Source organism: Megalops cyprinoides, chromosome 25 (genome assembly GCF_013368585.1).
Source record: "Megalops cyprinoides isolate fMegCyp1 chromosome 25, fMegCyp1.pri, whole genome shotgun sequence".
NCBI classification, from domain to species: Eukaryota; Metazoa; Chordata; class Actinopteri; order Elopiformes; family Megalopidae; genus Megalops; species Megalops cyprinoides.
In genome coordinates, this window is record NC_050607.1 from 11,968,134 (window position 1) to 11,985,916 (window position 17,783).

Consider the following 17,783-nt stretch of genomic DNA (forward strand, 5'->3'; position numbering starts at 1 on the left):
TCATCTGTGCAGGTCTGACCCCGGAGGAGCTCTCTCCTGCAGTGGGCAGGGCTTCTCATTGCTCTCATTCTTGGGGTTGGTCTGGAAGAGCTGCCTCCCGGTATAGCTGGGCCGGTCCAGAGACAGTTGCCGCAGACGAGAGCAGGCCAGTGGGGATTCTTCTGGAGCCTCCTGTGCAGACGGCAGTCAATAGAAGGTGGGTTATGCACAGCTGAAGTCTTTATGACATCACAATGATGGTGACAATGATGGTCTGTGTGGGGGAAAAATGGAGACCTAAATACAAATTTATGCTGGTGTTGTAAGTAGTGTACTGGGCCACCATGAGAAGCTCTGATTAAGATGATTAAGTAATTGATTAAGAGGCACAGGTATACCTTGGTTAAGGAAACCTGAGAACAGTATCTTTTGAAACAAAATTTTTTTGTTACAAATGGGACCTTATGTAACACATTGGCTTCAATCCCTGAGGTACACTTGTAAGTCAAGCGATGAGAATCATGTGCTAGAAAACAGCATCATCCTTGACGTGAAACAAGCAAAGGTTCCAACAAGTCAATGAATATCTGATACCACACAGAGAAAGAGGTATGTAATCCTACCCATATTCACAAATCATCTACTGGCCAAAATGCCAATTTCCCCCTTTAAGTGATTTGTGGTAAATGCTTTTTGCCAATGTTGCTGGAGCATACTTTTGTCAAATCTGTTACCTGTGGTTGATTCTTTTTAAGCCACTTTCTTATCAGCCAGTGGCTAGGCGACCGAATCATTTAACCACCAGTGGTTCACTGACTGACTTCACCAAGTCTGTGAGCACTTGACTTTAATGTAGAAATGATTAATTTATGATAAGACAGCCTTACAGATGCTCCAAGTCAACACAAATTTGATGATGAAACACAGATCAATGTTGCTTTGGTGCTGTGCTTTTCAACGAACTTCTGATGCTCTTTGATTAACTCCTGATTACCATAGTTGCTCAAGTTACGGTTGGCCTACCGAAATACAAGTTATTTGTGGAGTGTGTTCCAGTGTGAAACGGTTGCTCAAGTTGCCACTGATAGCCATATTCTTACAGCTCAATAAAAAAAACAGTTCTTATATGAGTGTGTGTGTGCGTGTGCATGTGTATGTGTGTATATTTTACTTCTTTAGTATCTCAAAAGTACCGATAATTGTCACATGGGATAGTATAATTGTTTCATTTTGATCAATGAAAAAACATATATGTGATGATAATAATAATAATAATAATAACCTTGCAACCAAAGAAATCGCTGACTGAAACCTTGCGCTGTTTGGATGAGGTGGCTTGGCAGTCATCAGTGGAACTGGCCGGCATGCTGTGAGATGGGTTTTCTGACTCTTCTTTATGCTTCAGCAGATTGTCAGGGCTGTCCATACCACTTTCGTTACGCTCCACCAAAGTACCGTCATCACCCACCACGAGTCTCCTCGACAGCAGGGGCGTGGCAGAGCGGTCCCTCTTCAACAGACTCGGAGTTTGAAAGCCCATAGGGGAGGACTGGCTGGAGCCCGGGGCCGTGAACCTCCTGTGAGGCGTACGGGGCGTGTGCTGAGTGAGACCGAATTGACTCAGAGGTTCCTCCCCTTCCACGCCCCTCTGGGCGAGAGCCTCCCTCACCAGCCTGGCCAGCCTGGTCTGGCGTTTGACGACCCGCCACTCGACGGCCGACTTCATTCCGCTCTCCGTGGCGACCACGTACACGCGCTTCTGTCCCCGCGTCACTGCCGTGTATGCGTGCTGCCAGGTCTGCCTGTTGCCGTGGCCAAGGACATATACTATGGTGTCTGCCTCCGAACCCTTGGGAAGAGAAAGACAGAGAGACGGAGAGAGGGAGAGAGACAGAGATGGAGAGGGGGAGACAGAAAGACACAAAGAAGGAAAGAGAGGGAGAGGGAGAGAGAGAAGGGCGTGGACATGTGGGCAGCCTGTCCAGCACCTGATGTTCTACAGGCAGCCATATCATGCAGCCTGTAGAACATCACCTGTGAATCTGAGGATGGCAAACTGCTGCTCCCCTTGACCAATATTTATCAAGGCATTTGTTAAGCAAATATAAATAACCCTTTATGCAAACCGTTCTTTCCTCAACCTGGTGACAGAGAGGACTGTTTACCAGTTAGGCAATTATTGCAGGCCAGTTCTTTATGGGAAGTCAAAACAAACACTTATAATGCAGAAACATTCATCAGGTACTTAATGGCTGGACAGGACAGGTTAGATTTACTAAACTTTACTGTAAGGATAAGTAATTTGACAAATCTGCAAAGGGTATTAGAGGAGAGACTATTTTAACTGAAACTGATGCATTTTTAATAAAAGTGGATTGTGCTCTTAATTCAGTCTATGCCTCAAAAAAGAATTTCATTAACTTATTGGAAGTCCTTTTAATAATTTTTTGATAAGTTAGCATTTTTTCATAAAGATGACGCCAGAAATCAAAATGCTTTAGAATTCTTCCTTTGTTACTGAAATGTTATTCTGCTTGCAACTTTTAGTAACCTTTCTTGTAACTAAAACATTGGCACTGGTGTTAGAGACGGATAGTCAATCAGCGCCTCTTTTTTTAATAACCCTTCTAACAATTAATCCAAAAAAGAACTACCAATTGTTAACAGAAGTGGATTGCACTTGTATTTTGGCCTATAGGTTAAAAACAGGGATTTTTCATGAATGTAAGAACTGAAAGTAATGAACATCCCTCAGACCGTGCGTTTAGTGACATCCAGATTTCTGCAAGGTATCCAATCCTACCTCTATCTGGCTCTGCGGTTTCAGGGATGTATGAGGGAGGAAAGAGGAGAAACTGAACCCAGATCAGTGTTGTGTAGAGCAGAGGGCAGACCTGGAAGGTGTGGATGGTCCTGGCCCAGGCGTGCCGCAGCTTGCATTCTCTCTGCAGCTCCCTGTACAGCACTGTGATCTCTCTTCCCTCCTGGTCATCCAGTGTCAGGTACCGCTTCTTGCTCCGAACCCGACCAGATACCTCTTCAGTCAAATCCTTCAAAAGGGAGGGACAAACAGCATGAAGGTCAGCCAATAAGCTGTCACACCTAGAAGCCGCACCCAAGCAGAAAGGGGCATCAGCAGAGTTCACCTCCCATCACTTCTCTCTCAAAGCTTTTGTTTGTCTCACATGCACACACGTGAGAAGCAGACTGAAAAGTCTCTTTGAGGCAGAGGGCATTTCAGACATGCACTCAGTCTTCTGGATTAATGTTTAAGTCATGAAGAAGCACAACTCTGGCTCCTGACACACAGAAAACATTGATAAATCATGCTATAACAAATAGATTCAATTTCATTCTCAGACACTTAAGATTGTGACAGGAATTTAAAGCTTTAAAAACATACAACTACCCAGGGAAACCACTATACCCAGGACAGACAGAAGCAGATTAGGACCCAACTTGGACCTCAAAGAAGCAGATTGGTGTTCTAAAGAAAAATCTTGCTCTGTATCTGAACATGAAACTATACTATTTTACTTCTAAAGAGAATATATTTGTCATAGAGCTGGCATATATCCATGCATGGATGAATGCTCCATTTTAGATGGCAAAGTCACTTATCAAAGAGGAAGCCAGAGGCCACATTCTCACCGCAGTGACAAAGAAGATGTGCCCGTTGCAGAGTCGCTCTTTGACACTCTTCCTCTTTTCACCATCATTGCCGTTTTCACGTTCTCTCTCCAGCTCCCTCTCTTTGTCCCGGTCAGAAACGTAGCCGTTTCTCGTGCAGCACACCTTGTCATTTGGCCAAAACTGCAATTTCCTTCTGTGGTCCCTGTGATGGCAGGCTCAGTGTGGTTATCTGTCTTTCGCAATATTTACTATTAACCGTAAATTTGGACCCCCCCCCCACCCCCCTGACAACGTGGACGGTCAGGCCAGCAAAATCTGCAAGATCACACAAAGGGCCACGTTTAACAGCTCTTCTCATGATTCAGATGGCAGTTACCCTTCAGACTTAATGATACATGATCAGACATGCGGAAAATTATGAAGACGATATCACAAATAGTGATTAGTGATGCTAGTTGTTATCCATTAATTATCTGGATATTGCCAATACTAGTCTCATTTGATAGCAAAACCCAGTAATCTTATCACCCCATGAGTCATTCACGCATCTCTTTCCAGGTAAATGATGGAGGTTTCATATTTTATGCCAAGACAGTACAGGAACCCTTTTAGGAAATCTCTTTTGGTATTCAGAAACAGAAAAATATCACCATCTAATGGTGAATGTTGGCATTTTTATTCGTGTCATAATAGAATTTTTTACCATATTTTAAAACCAAAAATTATTATTAAACCTTAATATCATACATAATAACATACAGTGCTTAAAACCTGGTGAGAGGAGTTTGATTTTCTTACCTCACAGTATGACCAGAATAGCGACTACAGCAAAGGTCATTGATCAAGCTACACTCCTTCCTAAAATGGGAACGAGACATACACGCGTCAGACCATTGTCAACTGAGTGTTCTGTTCCGCATATTACATAAATCAGTATCACCAAATACCCTTGTTATTTATGTATATTTATGTAGACAGACAGGTTTGTGATATGACACATTTATACCATTATCACGTATCAATCAGTTGTTTAATGTATATGCTTTGTGTCCATTTCTTATTGGGGCTGTGCAGTCTTAAAGCATTAATACACTCAAGGGTGTGTGTTATTGCAGTTATTTGCATGACAGTGACACGGTCACTAGGTACGAGGTGAAGTCAAGTAGCCGCTTGCTACCAGCCACTGCTTTGAAACAATATCTTTTGCAGCTAGCTAACAGCAACAAGTTTGCCAGTCTAAAGGAGTGACTTCATAACCTCTGCTTGAGAAACAGCAATCATGGAGACTCCCTGACAGCTTCAAAGTAAAGGTCAGTAACTACACAAAGGCTCACTGTGCTGTCACTATGAGTAACAGCACAGCCAGAAAGCCAAAGTATCCCTGAGAATGGTGAGGGTCTCTCATATGTCAGCTGAGTCACGGCACAAAATGCGCTGTTTCTGAAACATTCTGGTTGAATTTTGTACAGTCTGCACAGAAGGTCCAGTTACAATACAGGATATGAATATTCCAGGAACAAGCAATTAAGCAGTGAACTTATCTGGCAGCATGCTAATACTCCCCCATAAACCATGTAAGCTCTACACTTGAAGCAGGTGAATGCCCTAAGCAAACTGCAGTTTTACTTACAGGTGGGTCTTACCTTCTGAATGCAATGAACTGTGAAGACCTGTCATCCTGCAGCCCAGGAGCAGACCTCAGGAGCAGGTTGATCGCTTCCTGCAGGTACGAGTAGTCTGCATGGAGAAAGCGTCACACTTCATGTACACACACAGAAGCACACTGTCCAGACAGCTACACCACACATTGCTGTCCATAGATGTGGAGACCCGGCGTGGTGGAGTGTTCGCTTTACACAGGAGCACCTACCCACCTCATTCAGCTGACAACCACTGAGAACATCCACTCCTTCAAGTACAGATGGTGACAACACTGTGCTCCTCAAGCCGCAGTTCTCTGTGCTTTGTTTCGACATTATAGGAACAGTGTTAAAGCCAGTATGTTTCCTGTGTTTACTACATGCTTGCCTTATAGGTATTTATCACATGGGCTTTGTGACATCACTACCACAACATTACAGGACATCCGTGTTGGTGAGATGGTACAGTCTGGCTGTGACAACACTGCAACAGCGTTTTGAGAATGTCACGCTAACCTGGTGCAGCATCGAAGGTGCAAGGGCTGTGTTAGTTACGGCTAACAGTGGCTAACGGTGTTTGTCAATCCAAGCAGCAGTGTTAGCCCTAGGGCTGGTATGAGGTGACAGGGATACTGTTGGGGGTGGCCAGGTCAGCGGACTCACAATAGTCTGTCCCCTCTGAGGGCAGGAGGACGAGGATGAACTGCTTGTCAGGTGAGGGCATGACGGGGGACCGCATGTCCACAGTGGCGTCGTAATCCAGAGGTCGGAACCACCTCTTCATCCCCATCTCCGAGATTCTGGGGGAAAAATCACAGATATCGCCTGTGGGATTCAGTCAGAGTTGGAAGGCCTTTTTACTGGACAAAACTGGGCAGCAGGAGATACTGTGAAGTTAACAACTTGTGTCAACACGCTGATAATTACTGGAGATGTGTAGAACAAGAGAAGAAACACTACAGAATAATGAGGTGATGCTGTTTTTCCCCGGTGGTGAAAAGTGCGCTCACACTTTGGAACGCTAATTACAATTAGAACTGTGTGTTATACATACCGCTGCCATTACTAGAATCAGTCCTTCCTCACCACCTCTTCTACTCTTGGTCCAGGCCCTGGTGCTCTCCTATCTGGGATGCTGCATCTCCCTCCTCAATGGGTTTTCTGCCTGTGGCGTTAGGCCCCCGCAGTTGCACTTCCTAAATATTCCTATATCTCACCCCTCTGGATCTCCCTCCACTGCTTACAGGTAAGGGTTTGCATCCATGTCAAAACCCTGGTGCTGGCCTCCCAGGCACCCCAGGGAGCAGCACTGCAACATCTATCAGAAATATTCACAACTTCTGAAATGATCAATCTGTTGGGTTACATATCCCAGCCATGGAGACTGTAAACCATCTCTTCAGACTGCATCTTGCCCCCTCTCCCCTATATAGCTTTAGGATTTAATCCTTTTTGCATAGTACTTTATGGGTATTATTGCACTGACTGACACTCACTTTTGTTGCTGGTATTAACTGCTTAAGAACTTAATCTGTTTTTCCAGTGTGGCACTGATAGTCATAGCAGTGTATGATCAATCGACACATGTTCACATGAGGTTTTGCGTGTACTGTTGTGCTGTCTGGCCTTATTAAACAGACTTATGTAACTTTTGTAACACTGTGGACTTGTAAAACAGAGGTGCATACAGCCCTGCGTTTTTGACTATGAGCTGGGATTCAGCGCGGTGGTTGGTTTTCATCTCGACAGCCCAGCGGACCCTCCTAAGGCTGTGGAACAGGTCGTGCAGAGTGTTGCCAGGTGCAATGCTGGGCAGCTGCCTCACATCCCCTGCAGAAAGGAAGCATCCAAGGAGACTCCATTATGTTGCGATTTATCAACAGTCATGCTGTCCACACAAGATCAGCAGTCTCCTCCTGCTATATACTGGGCAGCTGATGAGCAACTGGGCACACACAATTTGACTCCCACGTGAGATGTTTCAGCCAATGATAGTGCAAAGAGTCAGCAAAGAAGCACACTTAAAGTTGGCTAAAAGAAAAGGAAGGACGGGGTGAGGTTCAGTCTAATTGACCAATTGTGGCACACGTCATCGCAAGCAATGTGCTACTATTGGTCGAGCGAATGGGTTGCAGTGTAACGCTCACCCAGGAAGACCAGCTTCTGAAGCCGGGCGTACTCGGTCAGCATGGAGAGGATGGAGCTGAGGATCTGCACACACACCAGGCTCCCCTCGTCCACCACCAGCACCCGCACGGAGGCAAATTTCCACTTCTCCGGGGCGCCGTTCTCATCTTTCTTCGCATTCATAAAGCTCCACAGCACCTGTAAGTGAGCAAGGTGGCTTTCAGTAATGAGTGCTGTGCGTCTGCGGCCCTCCGAGCCCATAAGGAATTCATTCATTCGTACATTCATTCATTCTTGGGTCTGGAATATCTTGGGTGGTCATTTCAAAAGAGAGTCCAAATGAGACATTTGCTGAAAAGAAACTACATGCAGACTTTACCTGCAGAATTAGATATGCCTTTTTATAATTAACCCTCCCTCTTAATTTCTCATGAAGGCATATCCATGAAGGCAAATGAACTGGAGTATCAGTTCACCTCAAGGTCTTACAAAAAGCACGCTATGTGAATGAGAACATACAATTACATTTACATTTTACATTTTACAATGACATGTGGCTAGGTTACATTGATGTATTCAAAGGCAAATTTGGTCAGAGATCTCTGCAGAGACTTGGGTGGGGGCTCAGAAGCCAAAGCTGACCCTACCTGGTGCAGCGTGTATGCTGGGAATTTGGTCCTCTTGGTGAGAATGCCTGCTGCTCTGCCTGTGGGAGCGGTTAGCAGGACGTCGATCCTCTCCTCTGACGGTGGAGCTTTTTCATTGGACCCGCCCTGCTGCTTGGTGTGGCCAGCCGGGCCCGGCGGGACGTCCCAGCTCTGGGACCCGCCGCTGTCGTTCTCGAAATCGCGGCAGGCGCTGCGCACCTCCTCGCTCTCGCGGGCCCGCTGCTGCAGCATGGCGGCCCTCAGCACCAGGCTGACCACCATGGTCTTCCCGCACCCTCCCTTCCCGCTGATCACCGTCACCGGGTTGGCGCAGATCATCTCGGCTGCCCGCACCTGGTCGGGGTCCAGCTCCACGTCGTCAGGCTCAGGCTCCACGCAGGAGGGGCCAGGCTGCGGGGGGGCGGGCTCCGCTTCCACACGGACAGAATCACGCTGCTGCTTCACGCCGGCAGCCTGGGCCGCGGGGTCCTGGCCGCTGGGCTTGTTCCTCCTCTTCTCTCTCTGCATGTCACGGAGAACCGCCCTCACGTCCAGGTCGATGTGCCAGGGCTCAGCCGTCAGCAGGCAGCTCAGGTTTTCCGCGATGTCCGCCTCGCAGTCGTAGAAGTTCCTGAGGGCCACCAGCTGCCGGTCTTGCGCCACCACTTCCTGCTCCTTCAGGAAGTGCAGCGCCTCCCAGGTCTCCTCCTCCCAGATGCTCTCCTTCCTGCCCATGGCCTCCGTCAGGGTGTTCATCTCCATGTAGGTGCTGCCGGTGCGGCAGTGGTCCTTCAGCTTCCTGTACACCCGCAGGGCGTTCTGCTGCAGCCGGGGGATTCCCTCGAAAAGGCCGCTCTCACGCAATGCCTCCAGCGACGCCTCACACCTGATGAGCCGCGTCTCCCTGGTCATGATCTGAAACGACCCCGAGAGTCAGTCAGGGAGGTCCTATTAAGTCTTGAAATTTAAAGTTTCTCGGCTGAATTCATCCAATATCAGGTGTTTGAGCGATGTTCATTGAAACACAGTTAACATAAAAGTTCTTTTGCATCTTATGCAAAGTGCACATTCCAACATCATCCCCATGTACCTCACTTGTAACCCACTTTGGATAAAAGTGTCTGCCAAATGAATAACTGTATAAATGAATAAATGTAAATGTAAAAAGGGGTTTTTTTTTATGACATCATCCCAGCAGGCAAAGCTCATTGTAAACACTCACACATTTGAAGCCCAGCTTCCAGACGGCCGTCCTGATAATCTCCTCCAGTTTGCCCAGTACATCCAGTCTCTGCCCTTGCGCTTCTTTCTGGGGCTTCTGTGGGGAGGCCCCACTTTTTTTCTCCACGCCCATCTCAAGAAGGCTGGCAAACTGCCGTGGCAACAGCGTGGGCAGGTACCTCATCACCAGTGGGTTACAAGCAGCTGCCTGCACGCATCTCCCAGCCACTGATGGAGAGAAAGACTCGTGCAGTAAATGCCTCACACGTACTGCTGGCTGTATTTTTGTTCAGTACATGCTCTTATTGGCTATCACTCACTGGGTCAGAGTAGCATTCTATACTGCTAGAATCAGAATGCCCTAAAGCATATATATCATGAACTAAAATAAGCGTTCCGTGCGTTGTCCAGCATAGTGTAGTGGCTGTTATCACAGATGGCATGTGAAATATACCTACACAGGTTCAATAGACCTGAGCATACACTGCTAACCAACATACAATACAATACCTGCACAATGTATGTGTCACTTGTGTCTTACCGGAGTCAGTGGTGTTCTTCTTTAATTCCAGGCCTATCGCTTTGTACTGTACTTCTACCTCCTGGAAGTCGGTCAGAGTCTCCAGCAGGTTGGTGAAGTCCACACTCTGCTCCTTTGGCAGCCACTGCATGAACTCCATGCGGTGCTCATCCGGCGCTCCGCATGCCCTCAGGAACAGGGCCACCACAGACCGCCCGTCCTTCCCCAAATCGCTCCGCAGTCTGTACGCCGGGTACCCCTGCACCACCCGCTTGCCTCTGACCCAACGCACCCTGCAGGTGACCTCCCACCAGGGGTCGGAGAGCACGAACCTGCCCTCCACCTGGTAAACGTGTCCTCCACAATTCGGCCCGATGGACTTGCACTTGGACGAGTCGTGGAAATTCACTGCAAACAAAACACGTGGAAATGTCGGCATTAATTCCCGATTTACTCCGTGGATTATAACGAGTATACACAAATCACTGTATATAATATGAGGAGTATTTTCTACCCTTAATTAAACGTTTGGTAAATACAGGTGCTGGCACACACACGTCATCAGTGCGTAATATGGAAAAGCACATCACGAAAGGCCTATCAAACAGATAAATATCAGAGCCGATTTATTATAAACTTAGAACATTAGAACGGCTGTTACAGTATTTAAGTTGCAATAGAAAATTCAGGTCACAAACAGCGTTAAGAAATCTTTCAAGTGTCAGAAATGGCTAGCGACATCGAGAACAGTAACTGCCACAAACTGAAGCTGGCTAAAGATACAGCACAGCGAGTTACCTTCCGTGCTTGCAATGGATGAGGCTTTTATCATCTGCCCACCGAAAGTCAAATTATTCATCTCTGTCATGTCTAACAATTCCGGCTCCGGCCCGTCATTTTCCTCCTCTGTGCCAGAGTCTTCCTCTTCAGCCGTGTCTTTTTTCGGTATAATAAAACCAACTATAATTCTTTCACGCCGTGACGACCGGCGCTCCTCCATTTTAAATCTTCGCGGTAACATCGGACGTCGGAGCTCCGATCCGAACCGTGTGCGCATCACGTGTCACGTGAAGGGGGCAGGGGCGTCATTTTTAAGGCGAATTTTAGAATTTTAAAGGAGGCGATACAGTGTTCATACTTTGTACGTTTTAAGCCTGACAGTCACTCAAAATAAAGACGTTGCTGAGGGGGTGAGAGATACTGCTTTGCTCTCAAAAGTGGTCGTCGTTTTACAGACAGTGCGTCTGCAGTGACAGAGACCGTTTTGCAGGTGACAGCAGTCCGTCTGTGGAAGCTTGCGGGCCGTTTTAACCGTAGCCGTCAAAACTGTCCAAAAACTGGTCGCAGGCTGTATCAAATATTTGATTTTGAGCTTTGATCAGGCAAGAATCAGTTGCAAACAACCTAAAAAGAGGTGAGTTAAAGGATGACATCCTGTTCTGTTGGGTTTTCAAATAAGTTGTACAGTTTGAAAATTCAAGAGATAATTTATCCAGATTTTTTTACATTAAGTAGCGTCACGTTCTGATCCTGATTATCCTGATAATTTTAATTCTGCTCATTTCCGTCAGCAAAGGTCAGTGACTGTCAAAAAACACGCAAAATTGCAGGTTCACACCATATGCCATATTGGAAATGAACTCACACATACTAAAAAGTTACTATTTCAAATGAACATTCCAGCATTTCCTCTAGTCTTTGAAGTATATATGTTGCCTTTGACTTATATAATATGTGTATTATACAAGTGAATGGTGAAGTGGTGTTGGAGAGGAGAATGTGCCAGGTACCTGCAGAGAGGGATATTGAAGTCATAAGTACTAGGATACTAGGAACTAACTAGTGGAAAAGTGAGCGAGTTCTTATTGAATCTTCATCATCTCTCTCCATCCTCATCCTCACCTTTTCTCTCCTTTCTCATCCTCTCCCACACCACACCACCCTGTCTCTGCCCCACCTGAAAGATGTGACATGCAGCTTTCTACTAACCTTCTTACATGTCATCATCTAGCATGTTTAAAACAAATTATGGGGTTATGCAGCCGGCTGCACGAACCGGCTGGGAAAAAGGTATATAGATGTGCTATTTTTTGAGGCTCTGCTTATATGAATGTTTATAATCCATGAGTAATGTTGCCAGACTGCAGGCTAGTGGTATTGGTGTAGTTGGGTGACTTTACAAAGGCATATAAGAGAATTGTCGTGAATTGAGCTGGATAGGTCTAACAGGTCCTTCCTTTTGTGTCATTGTAGTATTACTCCATGTGAAGGGTACCCAGAATGTGTAGTCCCGCTGCTCTTTTGGTTGTGGTGTAGCCTGCTGAGGTTGCTCAGAAGTACTAAAGAAGCTTCTTAGTTTTAGCCAGATGATAGTTGTAAAAGGTCTGTAAATTTGAGTAATTGGTAATGAATTGTTTGCTTCATATAGAGTACATGTTTTAGAAGACATTATTTAGATGAATGTCAACAATGGAAAGGGAATTCATTTCTTGAAATAAAATTAACAATTGATTTTTTTTACAGAAGATGCCATTGTTTTGGCTAATGATGTAGTACAGGAACAGCACACATAAGGCTTCAGACCTCTTGTGGTGCACAAACTAACTTTTAGCTTACAACCTCAATGGTTCTTGGTTCAAATCTTCCTTTTACTTTTTCATATTCTGCTATGTTGTGAGGTCTCTGACCATTAAGTAGCAGAAGAATCAAGGTCCTGGTCTGCTCATGTTTGAGTGGCACAGTGATAAGGAGGTCGTGGGCAGTAGAGAGCTGAGGAAACAGCAGGAGATAGAGGGCAGTAGATAGTTACTTTACCTTAAACATACTAGATGTAGACATGTATAAGAAGGCTAGCAGAACACTGCATTCCATGTGTCTCTCAGGTGGTGCAGAGACAGAATGCCAGACTACAAAGCAACAGGTCCTGGGTTCAAACCCCGTAAGAGCTCATGCAGTATTTTTGATAGCCAAAGGAGGCTCCCAAACAGGCAGCAGAGGGCAGCAGAGGGCTCAGGTTGTAACAGGAGATAGAGCGCAATAGAGCGCTGAGGACATAGCAGGAGCTAGAGAGCAGTAAAGCGCCTGAGGCTGTAACAGGGGGCAGAGGGCAGCAGAGAGCTGAGGCCAGTGCAGGACTTAGAGGGTGGCAGAGAGTTGAGGGTGTAGCAAGACCACGTAAGAGGAAGCAGATGGATGGGATGACAGATGGGATGAAGACAGGGAAGGGTCTGACCCGGCCCAGTGAGGTGTCCAGAACGGGAGGCAGAGCAGAAGCGGTGTGGCATGGAGCAGGGTGAGGGTGAGGAAGGAGGAGATGGGGAGGGGGGAAGAGGCGAGGGTGAGGATGAGGAAGGAGAGAAATGACGAAGATGCAAAAAGCCACGCCCACTTTTTCGCTAGTTAGTTCCTCGTATTCAACTGTCTTAAAAGTTCCTCGTGCGTCGCAACGCGACGCTGCAGCAAAATTTCAGCCGGCTCTTGCGCCCGGCTGCATAACCCCCAGTTTCCATCGTCCGAAACCTCGGGGGGGTATGAGTTCCCCCCCTTTCCTCTTGCCCCGGGCCGCTGGTCGGATTCGAACCCACAACCTCACTAGTGTGAGGAGCAGATCTTCCTCCGACGCCACAGACACCTTGGCACTTTTCTCCTTTTTTTTTTGCGCGCTTGACAAGCGACTTGGTGAGCGCACAGGGAAAACGGAGAACAACGGGGGCTTGAACCGCAAACCTTCTGCACTGCCCCCTGCTGCCCTTCTGGAGACCTCCTTTGGCCTTTAAAAGGTCAAAGACGGTCGGTTTTGAACCTGGGACCTCTCGCTTCATAGTCCCAAGTTATACCTCTGCGCCGCCAGAGAGTAACGCTGCTTGCTCCCCAGGCCGATTCTTTCTACCGCAGCACCTACCATTACCGACAGAAAAGAAGCGCATAGCCTGGTGTCGGGATTAAACTGGGAATCTCCAGGTTACAAGGGAGTTGATTTACCACCACACCACCCAAACATGAATGGGTTGTGAGTGAGATTCTTCTGCTACTTTATTTAATTGCTTAGGGTTTTCCATGGTTAGAAAATGCATTTGCAGCGATCATCATACAAATTGTTTCATAAGTTAATTGTTTCATTTAATAAAAAAAAAAAAAAAAATTAAAAATTTGCCGTGAAACTGTTACCTGGATCACTATGACGGTTTGATGTGCTGTGATAAATTACCCACAATCCTATCTGGGCCTGCGCATAATAATAAGTTCACCACCTCGTACTCTCCAGGTACTCTCTATGCACTTGGACACTGGATGCTGTTTAATACACCTCCTCCCACCCCCCACCCCCCCGCACCCCCTGCACCCCCCCCCCACCCCCTGCACTCTGATTCACTATCTGAGAATCATACAGAGTGTGGGGGTGTGGGAGTGTGGGGGGTGGGGGGTGGGGGGGGGGTTTGTATTAAACATCAATCAGTGACCTAGTGAATAATATCCATCTTTGTTGCTGAGGATATTGATATTGTTTAATACCCCCCCCCCCCCCCCCCCCCCCCTGCACCCCCCCGCACCCCCCCCCCCCCTGCACTCCCTATCTGATTCTCAGATAGTGAATCAGAGACAGAGTGCAGGGGGTGCAGGGGGTGCAGGGCGGGGGGGTATTAAACAATATCAATATCCTCAGCAACAAAGATGGATATTATTCACTAGGTCACTGAATGATGTTTAATACAAACCCCCCACCCCCCACACTCCCACACCCCCACACTCTGTATGATTCTCAGATAGTGAATCAGAGTGCAGGGGATGGGGGGGGGGGGGTTGGTGGGAGGAGGTGTATTAAACAGCATCCAGTGACCAAGTGCATAGAGAGTACCTGGAGAGTACGAGGTGGTGAACTTATTATTATGCGCAGGCCCAGATAGGATTGTGGGTAATTTATCACAGCACATCAAACCGTCATAGTGATCCAGGTAACAGTTTCACGGCAAATTTTTAATTTTTTTTTTTTTTTTATTAAATGAAACAATTAACTTATGAAACAATTTGTATGATGATCGCTGCAAATGCATTTTCTAACCATGGAAAACCCTAAGCAATTAAATAAAGTAGCAGAAGAATCTCACTCACAACCCATTCATGTTTGGGTGGTGTGGTGGTAAATCAACTCCCTTGTAACCTGGAGATTCCCAGTTTAATCCCGACACCAGGCTATGCGCTTCTTTTCTGTCGGTAATGGTAGGTGCTGCGGTAGAAAGAATCGGCCTGGGGAGCAAGCAGCGTTACTCTCTGGCGGCGCAGAGGTATAACTCGGGACTATGAAGCGAGAGGTCCTAGGTTCAAAACCGACTGTCTTTGACCTTTTAAAGGCCAAAGGAGGTCTCCAGAAGGGCAGCAGGGGGCAGTGCAGAAGGTTTGCGGTTCAAGCCCCCGTTGTTCTCCGTTTTCCCTGTGCGCTCACCAAGTCGCTTGTCAAGCGCGCAAAAAAAAAAGGAGAAAAGTGCCAAGGTGTCTGTGGCGTCGGAGGAAGATCTGCTCCTCACACTAGTGAGGTTGTGGGTTCGAATCCGACCAGCGGCCCGGGGCAAGAGGAAAGGGGGGGAACTCATACCCCCCCGAGGTTTCGGACGATGGAAACTGGGGGTTATGCAGCCGGGCGCAAGAGCCGGCTGAAATTTTGCTGCACACTGCAGCAGCGTCGCGTTGCGACGCACGAGGAACTTATTAAGACAGTTGAATACGAGGAACTAACTAGCGAAAAAGTGGGCGTGGCTTTTTGCATCTTCGTCATTTCTCTCCTTCCTCATCCTCACCCTCGCCTCTTCCCCCCTCCCCATCTCCTCCTTCCTCCCCCACTCTCACTCTGCCTACCTCACCAGAGGGACCAGGTCAGACCCTTCCCTGTCTTCATCCTATGGATCTGTCATCCTATTCATCAGCCCCTTCTTGGTCTTGCTACACCCTCCACTCTCTGGCACCCTCTAAGTCCTGCGGTCCTGCGGTGGCCTCAGCTCTCTGCTGCCCTCTTCCCCCTGTTACAGCCTCAGCGCTTTACTGCGCTCTACCTCCTGCTGTGGTTTCAGCTCTCTACTGCCCTCTACCCCCTCTTACAACCTCAGCACTCTACTGCTCTCTATTGGCCTCTAGCTCCTGTTACAACCTGAGCCCTCTGCTGCCCTCTGCTGCCTGTTTGGGAGCCTCCTTTGGCTATCAAAAGTAACGAGAAGGCTCTTACGGGGCTTGAACCCAGGACCTGTTGTTTTGCAGTCTGGCATTCTGTCTCTGCACCACCTGAGAGCCATGGGTGCCCTTTATCTTTTCTCCTCCTTCTAACTCAGCATGTACCACAACCAAGACAAAAGCAACATGGTGCCTGGGGTCAGGTTTTAACTGGGAATCTCCTGATTATAAGGCGGTGAACTTGCCACTGTACCATGTGTTATACCTCTGCGCCGCCAGAGAGTAACGCTGCCTGTTCCCCAGGCCGATTCTTTCTACCGCACGGGAGTGAGGCGCAGATCTTCCTCCGACGCCACCGACACAAGGGCGCTCTTCACCTTTTTTTTTGCGCGCTTGACAAGCGACTCGGCGAGAACAACCGGAAAACAAACGACGACCGGCAAAGAGCAAAGAGCGACGGGGGCTTGAACCGCAAACCGAAAAAAAAAACACCTAGTATCGCAGGTTAAAAACCGGAAATGATGATAAATTATCTCAATGTCGTGCACATGCTCTGCTCCCTACGGCCCTTCTGGAGACTTCTATTAGCCATTAATGGTTACCTCTTGCTTTAGAGTCCAGAGTTCTACCGCTACACCACCAACAGCCCCTCAGTTCTCCACTTTCTACCTCAGCATCTACCTCAAGTCTGGTGCTAGTGAACTGGGAGTCTGCAGATTACCACCATGTCACCCAAACATAAGAGGACCCAGGACCTCAGCACCACCTGAGAGATGTGTGAGTGCGAGTTCTGATAACTTTTTCCCATGTCATTTACCATGTATAAAACAAAATAAAACAAGAGGATTGAACCCAGGTCCTCTTAGATAGTAACCCAGCATTCTGTCTCAGCACCACCAGAGAGATGTGCAACTTTGTGTGTGCGTGTGTGTGTGCGTGTGCGCACCAGCAGAATTTTATTTTATTTCTTTCCTTCATCATCCTCCTCCTGTCCCCATGAGCCAAAAGATTTAAGAAAGGCATGAGCCAGCAACCTTTTCCATTGCAAGCTTAAATTCAGGCAGGGTGCCACAAGAGCCATGAGTTTGTGTGCATGCTTTTCCTTTCGTTTAGTCAAGGTACACTGTGAGGTACAACTGGGAGAGCAAACAGCCAACATACATCAATTCCAGGTGGCACAGAGAGAGACTGTTAAACGTTTAGCATGTACTAGATGCAGCCCTCTTGAGGATTCTTTATTTACTTTTGATGGGCAAAGGAGGCTTTGAAACACAAGGTAGGGGGCAGCAGAGAGCTGAGGATGTAGAAAGATCAGATGGTGACATGGGCTGCATCCATATAGTGCTGACTTGCACTGTACCTTTCCTGGATTCCTTTACCCTCACATCTTTTGTGAGCTGGAAGTCAATAGCTGGTCAGTTAGGATGATCCCAGTTCTGTAATAGACATATGAAAGAAGCGAGACATGTCTTCATTCGTTTGCTCTGAGGGAGGGTGCATGGATGTATCCTCATGTGGATGCTGTCCAAGGATCAAACCTAAACCGCCACACAAGTGTCACATTCCATACATTTTTTTTTATTTGCAATGACATAGACAGTTATCATAAAGAGGTGATGTAATATTTTAAATCTTGCTTAAAAACTGAAAATTTTGGATTTTTCTACAAAATTATACACGATGTAAGAAGGAGACGTGAGGACTCATCTCTACAGTGTTGGGACACGGGCGAGGCGTAGGCAGGGGAGGGTCTGACCCGGTCAGCTGAGCTGAGGAGAGCTGAGGAGAACGAGGGGAACAAGGGGAGCCCAGGAAAGGGGAAGTCTTTTGCACTCAGTTCCTCATAGTTTTTTTTTT

At 47.2% G+C, this 17,783-nt stretch overlaps 1 protein-coding gene across 1 annotated transcript; it reads right to left on the reverse strand.

The window, feature by feature from the left end:
- helb (helicase (DNA) B) lies at nucleotides 1-10,767 on the reverse strand. Its single transcript, XM_036519712.1, has 13 exons — nucleotides 10,566-10,767; nucleotides 9,789-10,175; nucleotides 9,249-9,475; nucleotides 8,027-8,941; nucleotides 7,400-7,577; nucleotides 6,941-7,082; nucleotides 5,916-6,052; nucleotides 5,256-5,349; nucleotides 4,411-4,470; nucleotides 3,631-3,814; nucleotides 2,874-3,029; nucleotides 1,448-1,828; nucleotides 1-171 (listed from the first exon to the last, which is right to left on the reverse strand). The coding sequence occupies exons 1-13, from the start codon at nucleotides 10,765-10,767 to the stop codon at nucleotides 1-3; spliced, it is 3,234 nt and encodes a 1,077-aa protein (XP_036375605.1).
- Nucleotides 10,768-17,783: the final 7,016 nt, after the last annotated feature.